The sequence below is a fragment of the Rattus norvegicus genome, chromosome 8 (genome assembly GCF_021556685.1).
Source record: "Rattus norvegicus strain SHRSP/BbbUtx chromosome 8, alternate assembly SHRSP_T2T, whole genome shotgun sequence".
Classification (NCBI taxonomy): Eukaryota; Metazoa; Chordata; class Mammalia; order Rodentia; family Muridae; genus Rattus; species Rattus norvegicus.
This window is the reverse complement of record NC_141541.1, coordinates 46,275,336-46,282,973: the sequence shown is the minus strand read 5'-3', so window position 1 is coordinate 46,282,973 and position 7,638 is coordinate 46,275,336. Positions and strand designations below refer to the sequence as shown.

The following is a 7,638-nucleotide window of genomic DNA, read 5'->3' as shown; positions in this document are numbered from 1 at the left end:
AGAACAAAAAAGAATGCAATCAGAATAAGGTAAATATGTGGATCAAATATTAAAAAGTGTAATACCTGTAAGATAGCACTGATATTACTGACTAGATACATTTTTCTCAACAAAAACAAATCATTTTATTGAATCAAGAGACGTGGCTCAGTTGTTGAACATATTTATTGCTCTTTCAGAAGACATGGATTGATTTCAGGAAATCCACATAGAGGCTCACATCATGATTAACTCTAGTCCTATACTTCTAGTGTCCTTTTCTGGACTCGGTGAGCTCCTGTATGCCCATGGTGTGATAAACTCATATAAGCACGCGCGCGTGCGCGCGCGCGCGCGCACACACACAAACACACACACACACACACACACACACACACACCTTATTAAGTAAAATTGATAAACAATCCCATAAGAAGAACAAAAATATCAACCAACCCAAACATACATCTCAGAGCTCCCAGGGACTAAACCACCAACCAAAGAATACACATGGGGGACACATGGCTCCAGCCGCATATGTAGCAGAAGATGGTGTTATCTGGCAGCAATAGGAGGAGAAGCCCTAGGTCCTGGGAAGACTCCATTGTAAGGGAATGCCAGGGTGTTGATGTGGAGTATGTGGGTGGGAGAGAGAGCATCCTCATAGAAACAGAGGGAGAGGAAAAAAGAGAGGAGGGAACCGGGAAAGGGGATAACATTTGAAATCTAAATACATAAACTACACATTTAAAAAATTATAAATAAGAGAAAAGTATTAAACAATAATTTCAAATATATGCACATACTATATATCTAAGTTATATAAATATATGTATGAATGAATTGTTAAGAAAAACCTAGGTGACTAATATTGCTTTCAAATGGGTAAATAATAGGTCTTTCTAAAAGTTCTGGATTTTATATTGTCATTAAAACTACCATAATCAATTGCTTATTCTATTTCAAACAGTCAAAATATTTAATGAAGTTTAGAAAAAATAACAAAACATTTACAAGTTATGTTTAAGATATTTAAATTGTAATTTGATAACATTAGATTTGACTATGTTTTGTCCTTTTCTCAAAGGAATAATAATTAGGATCTTCTTACATGAAAGATATTATCAAAGCTTTGGTTATTTTCCAAATAAATTTTTGTAATTTAAATTTTCATTTTAGGTTGAGTCATGTCCAAATGTTTCTGGCTCCAAAAATATCTGGCCATAATATCTGAGGGAAAAAAGTTTTAACTTGACAGATTAAAGAGAAATCTTTGCTAATTTTTTTAGATCACAGTGCTTGCTTATATGAGCATGCAACTTGAGTTTACTATGAAACCTTCCATTTGCAAATTGTAAAGGTGATAATCTTCAATAAAGTAAGGAACATCCAGAATAGAAGCATACTGTTACATTTCTGAAGGCCTGTGCCAACTGAGTCCCTTCATGTCCTTGACACATTGTGTAGCATTGTCATTATATATCATTATTAATTATTAATCTTTTTGGACCAGAAGAAATGGTAAAAATATCATTTCAAATATATATATATATATGTGTGTGTGTGTGTGTGTGTGTGTGTGTGCGTCCAATAAACATGTGAAATAAAAAGATAAATGGAAGAAATGGAAGTCCTTATCTATAATAAGTGGAGATAAATTATTGAAAGGAAACCTATTTTACTTAATTCTACTAACAAAAATAATGACCACACAAATGAAATTAATGACACTAACTTTCCAAGTGCAGTAACTACATGAGAAAGGACACTCTTTCAGATCAACACTTTCTCGTACTCAGGGTCTTTATCAAGGCAGTTTTAACATCTTTGTTCCTCAAGCTGTAGATTAAGGGATTCAGCAGAGGAACTGTGTTGGTGTAAAAGACAGAGGAGATTTTGCCCTCATTCATAGATTCAGCAGAAGATGGTTTGAGGTACATAAATGCACCTGATCCAAAGAACAGAGAAATCGCGATTATGTGGGAACTGCATGTGCTGAAGGCTTTGGACCTGCCCTCCTTGGAGCTGATATGAAAAATATTTGAGAGAATGAAACCATAGGAGATGAAGATGGTGATGCTGGGCACAAGGATGTTGATACCCACAACAACAAAAACCTCCAGCTCATTGACATAGGTGCTGGTGCAGGAGAGTTGAAGCAAAGGAGGGATGTCACAGAAGTAATGATTGATAGTGTTTGCATCACAGAAGGTCAGTCTCAGCATGCACCCTGTGTGAGCCATGGCACCAGAGAATGCCATCATGTATGAACCAAACATAAGGCTCAAACACAGTTTAGGAGACATGACAATATTATACAGGAGTGGATTGCAGATGGCCACATAGCGATCATAAGCCATTGAGGTCAAAACATAGCACTCAGAAATGGACAAAAAACAGAAAAAGAAAAGCTGGGCCATGCATCCTCTATAGGAAATGATGTTTTTCTCTGATCTAAAGTTGACCAACATTTTGGGTGTGAACACCGAAGAGTACCAGAGGTCAACAAAGGACAAGTTCAAGAGGAAAAAGTACATTGGAGTGTGGAGATGAGAATTCAGCTCAATTAAGCTAATCAAACCCAGATTTCCCAACACAGTGACAACATACATCACTAGAAACAGGATGAAGAGGGGGCACTGGAGATCAGGCTGCTTGGTTAATCCCATAAGAATGAACTCAGTCACTGAAGAGCCATTTGCAGAACCCATTCTTCTTTAAAGGAATCTGTGAGCACAGGCCAAGAGAAGTCACGTTAGAGGAAAACACAACCATTCTCACAACAGTCTTTCATAAAACATAGAGCATCATCCTCAGAAATAATTTTTTTGATATAATTATTATCTTGTGCTCAAATACTTTATAACACACACACAACACACACACACACACACACACACACACACACACACACACACAATTTCATACAGCTTTCGATAATTTTGGCCATTATTCTCTCATCTTTTCCCAGTTCTAGCCTCCCTTCTCTATGTAATCAACTTTATATTATTTTTACTCTTGAGCACGCTAATTTCTGTTGCTAATATCTTTTTGGAACTGTGGCCTTCTTGTAGAGATTGTTGACTCATCAGGGACTACACTCAGAGAAAACTGACTCTCCTCCTAGCAACCTACAATTTTAAGGAAGAGACTTGTAAATGCTCTCCCCTTCCTATGCTAGGATTTGGTCTGTGTTGGGTTTGCACAAGTCTTATGCATGATTTCACAATTATTGTAAGTTTGCATGTGTAATTTCCATTATGTGTTCAAAAGATACATTTTTTTCATATTAATCCAACCTCTGGCTCTTCTAATCTTTCTGACCTTAATTGTTAACAAGACAAATAATGTTGTACAATATCAATCTTATCCCATATGAAAATATGTCTTCTGAAATTCAAAGAATAAAGAAGGAGGGAACTGAACCAAGATAGAATCATATTCAGTTTTTCCTGGTCATAAAGCTTTCACTCATTGATGAGATCAGAGATATATACGTTGGCAACATTTGTTGACTGCTAACAAAGGTAAAACTTTGATAAAATGAAATCAGTACACTGTTCTAAAAAAGTCAAAAATGGTTTAGTTACTATCATATTATAGAAAAAATCCATGACTATAGAACAGTAAGGTTTTATCCAAGAAGAAATAATAACTTCAAAATTCTGCTTGCTCTAACATCCCCAGTATCTCTGAACAGTTTTCATGCCCCATTTTCAGCAGAACTTTATAAACCTTTCATTTAAATTTGCAAAATATGGAAAATAGTGATTTTTATTTTAGATCTCTGAACATTAAGTGCAAAAGAAAACAATATTATGAATGGAATTCAGAAAGCCACATTTATCACATTTATCAAGTTAAAAAAATACAGTTTCTTCATTGTTTTACTTACTTAGCTGGTTTTGAATGAGGAGTTATATCATATTTCCAGGATGTTCAGCCAGAATCTCAAACTAAACTCATAACTTAGTATCATAAGGTAAAGCCATCTCAAGAAGCAGGATAAAATTATCACCTTTCCTTTCATGTGTAAGAGTTTCAATGTGCTACTAATATTATCATGCACTCCCAAATAAACAGGGTAGATGATCACGCAGACCTCTCAGAGGAATAGTTTCTGTGTGTATTAGAGAGATACATAGTTTATAAGTATAACTTCGACTTTCAATCTGTCATTATTTCCTTAGGGAACTTTGATATTTCTCTCAAGTTTTCTTTTTCACTTGAGGGATTGGAAATCCTCCAAGGAAAATGAAAACTACATAGTTTCTAATCCAGTGATGTAATAGAATAGGAAGTGCAGAATCCTTCTTAATTAACACAGTATCTGAGCCACAATTATGTACTCATCAATCTGTAAAGATTCTAAAAATGCAGGAGTTCCTGCATCCTGGTTGGCCATGACATCAGCCACACTGGATTGAAAGGGAAAAACAAGCCATGCACTACTCCAGACATAGCAACACAGAATAAGGATGAAAACACCCTCGTAGGAAACAAATGTAGCATGCACACACACACATTTACTGTCACATTGTCTTTACCTATTATTTATAAGATGATTTCCTATGTAGACTGTCTCACAGGTATTTCTGAACAACACAGTACATACTTTGATCCCAAATGCCAGTAAGAAAGGAGTCATAGGTGACAGTAGGCAGCTGTATAGTTAATACCCTCAAGTCAATATAGGAATAAGAGTTGAAAAATCTCACCCATAATTTCTCCCAATTAAAAGATAAATGGTGAGTGTGGCACTTCCAATGCCCTAACTTTTCTATGAGTTAACCAGATCTTTGACTACTGAGCAGAATGTTGAGCTATCATCAAGTGCTAATAGGAATTAAGATGCATTTTCAGTAACAATAAGAATAGATATGGGGATGGGGAAAAGAGATCACCACTCTTCCTACCTGAAAATGTTTCAAAGGCATAAAATATGAAAATCCCTAGACACATTATCTCGTAGCATCATCCCCAGAGTAGAAAGAAGTATTTAATATGTCATGATGCAACTCATTTGGATACTGCTCTGGAGTTGGTTTCAGTCTCTGTTCTCTCAGAGCTCTGAAGGAGTCTATCAATCTGAACATCTGGAAGCTAACCTGGACAAAACAAAACAAAAGTGAATGCTATATTCAGTCATTCAAAAATAATTAATACCAATAGATTTCAAACTCTTCCCAAATGTTGAAGATAAAAAATCATTTTATAAGTCAAATAACTAAAATCAAAAAAAATAGTCAAACAAATATATAGCTACTCCAATGACTATATTTTAATTTTTTCCTTCCAGCTAAGTATAGGTTAGTCTGGACATAAATTTTATCAATATTGTTTTCCAATCTTTTCCTCATATTTATTTCTCACTAATTTTCAAATAAAGTTGGCTATATTTTTGTACACTTTTTTTACTCCCTGTTGGGATTCATTTGTATATATGCTAATTTTCTTAATTGCCTTTTCATATTATTCATTGTTACTATATTAAAATGTAAGTGACATATATGTGTTGACACTTAAAGTTTAATGAATGTTTGTGTTCACAATAAGATGAATCTTTAGAACTTTTGACATAGAAGGCCACATCCTTTGTGAAGAAGATTCATTATTCTTCATTGTAGCTGTTTGTATTTTAATGCTAATGTGGTCCTCCTAAATAGTTTGTATGAGTGGGCCTGCACATAGCTTGTGAGAGCCTGTCCTACCTTTATTGTGATTAGTAAATAAAGATTCCAACAGCTAACAGTTGGGGATGAGAGACATAGTCAGGTGTTTAGGATTCCCAGGCTTGGAACCATGAGGAGGAAGAAGAAAAAATTTACCATGCCAGGGGACTGTGGAGAGAGGGGAGAATGGGGTAGAAAAGCAAGGAAAGCATCCTGAGCTCTGGATCAAAAACATGTGGCCCAGATGGCTGACTATTTGGAATTAAGAGCAATCAAGATGGAGCATAGAAATTAGTAAAGAGTAACTTGGAATTATCAGTGGGAGGTAGATTCTAGCAGCTTCAAGGTTAGGAAGTTTCCCAGAGATTGTGCTACTTAGGGCATAACAAAATATAAAAGCTGTGTGTGTGTGTGTGTGTGTGTGTGTGTGTGTGTGTGTGTGTGTGTGTGTGTGTTTTCTGTTTGGGAACATAAACCATTGAGGCAATAGTGACCCTGCTCAAGATTCATTAATAAATATTAATTCTATACTTCATGATTTCTTGTCTCAATGACTCTCTCTAGAACTTTCAGTACTACATTGAATAGAAATTCCAAAAGATTTATCAATGTAATATTTATTCCAGAGTTAGTGTTGAATGAATTATTTTTCTTGGTCCTTTTGTGACATAATGCCTTCATTCTTTCTTATAATTTTTGCATCCCCTTTACAATGGTGTTTTCAAACTTACCACTCTTTATTTATAGAACACTTTGTTCAGCACATTTAAAGACAAATTTTATTAATTAATCATTTATTGTTAAATGATTCATGCTATTAACAGTCAGGGATATGAATGTCCCACTCTCAATCTACACAGACAAGACTAAAGATGAACCATTCTCTCTCCATTTTGTGTGAATGTGTATGCCTATACATAATTGTAGTCTATGTACTTGTTTTATGTGTGCTTGTGGGGTATGTACTTGTGTGTGTCTGTTTATGCATGTGTATACATCCATGTGCATACACATGTATATGCAAGTAGACTTTGAAATATGTGTGCATGTATGTGGAGGCTGTACCTTTACACTTATATGAATCTGGGTCTCTAGGAAATAAGTTGCAAAATGCTCTAATCCAGTATTATGTGACTCAAGACAACATAAAGAGTGTTTACAAACTTGAATATGAACTGTAACACTTCACTCGAATTGGTAATTAAATTTTATAACAGATATGGTAAACAAGAAATCTGCTGTGTGTTAAATATTAGCCCTGGCTGATAAAGCCCAGTTATTAGGAGATGTAGACGCTACAGTGAAGTTAATGTGTCCTACATAAAAATGGCGACTAATAAGAGATTGGGAGTACTTTGTTAGATCTGTCCAAAGTCTGCAAATGAGGGTAAGGAAGGATCTCTTCAGAAACAATGACAACAGAAAAAGACATAGATGGATTTGTTGATGAAGTCAGGTCTTGCTTCCGGGTTGCTGCCGCTGCAGAGAGCCCCTGGGCAGCACCCCACGAGCGAACCTGAGCCTCGGGACCACAGGTAAGACCAAATTTTCTGCTGCAAGAAAGCTGCCTGGTGAGCTTGGGACATACGGAAGCAGAATTTCTCTAGGACCAGGCACGTTCTGTGTTTACCGGAAGTCCCACACCCGCGGATCCCGGCCCGCAGCAGCTCTCTGCTCCCAGACCCGGTGAGAGAGAGACCCAACCGCCTGGTCAGGTGGGCACTCCTGAGGCTGCAGAGCGGAAGAGAACAACAACACTGCTCACCCCTGCCCACATCCCTGGCCCAAGAGGAAACTGTATAAGGCCTCTGGGCTCCCGTGGGGGAGCGGCAGGTCCCCTGCCAGAGACACTGCCGGACCCTGAAGGAAACAGACCGGATAAACAGTTCTCTGCACCCAAATCCCGTGGGAGGGAGAGCTAAACCTTCAGAGAGGCAGACAAGCCTGGGAAACCAGAAGAGACTGCTCCCTGCACACACATCTCGGA

The 7,638-nt window shown here is 36.9% G+C and overlaps 1 protein-coding gene across 1 annotated transcript; it reads right to left on the bottom strand.

The window, feature by feature from the left end:
• Positions 1-1,757: 1,757 nt before the first annotated feature.
• Or8b1c (olfactory receptor family 8 subfamily B member 1C) lies at positions 1,758-2,690 on the bottom strand. The gene has a single exon (NM_001000449.1). The coding sequence runs from the start codon at positions 2,688-2,690 to the stop codon at positions 1,758-1,760; it is 933 nt and encodes a 310-aa protein (NP_001000449.1).
• Positions 2,691-7,638: the final 4,948 nt, after the last annotated feature.

Coding starts and splice junctions, on each gene's coding strand:
- Or8b1c (NM_001000449.1), bottom strand. CDS start 2,690: ATGGGTTCTGCAAATGGCTCTTCAGTGACTGAGTTCATTCTTATGGGA.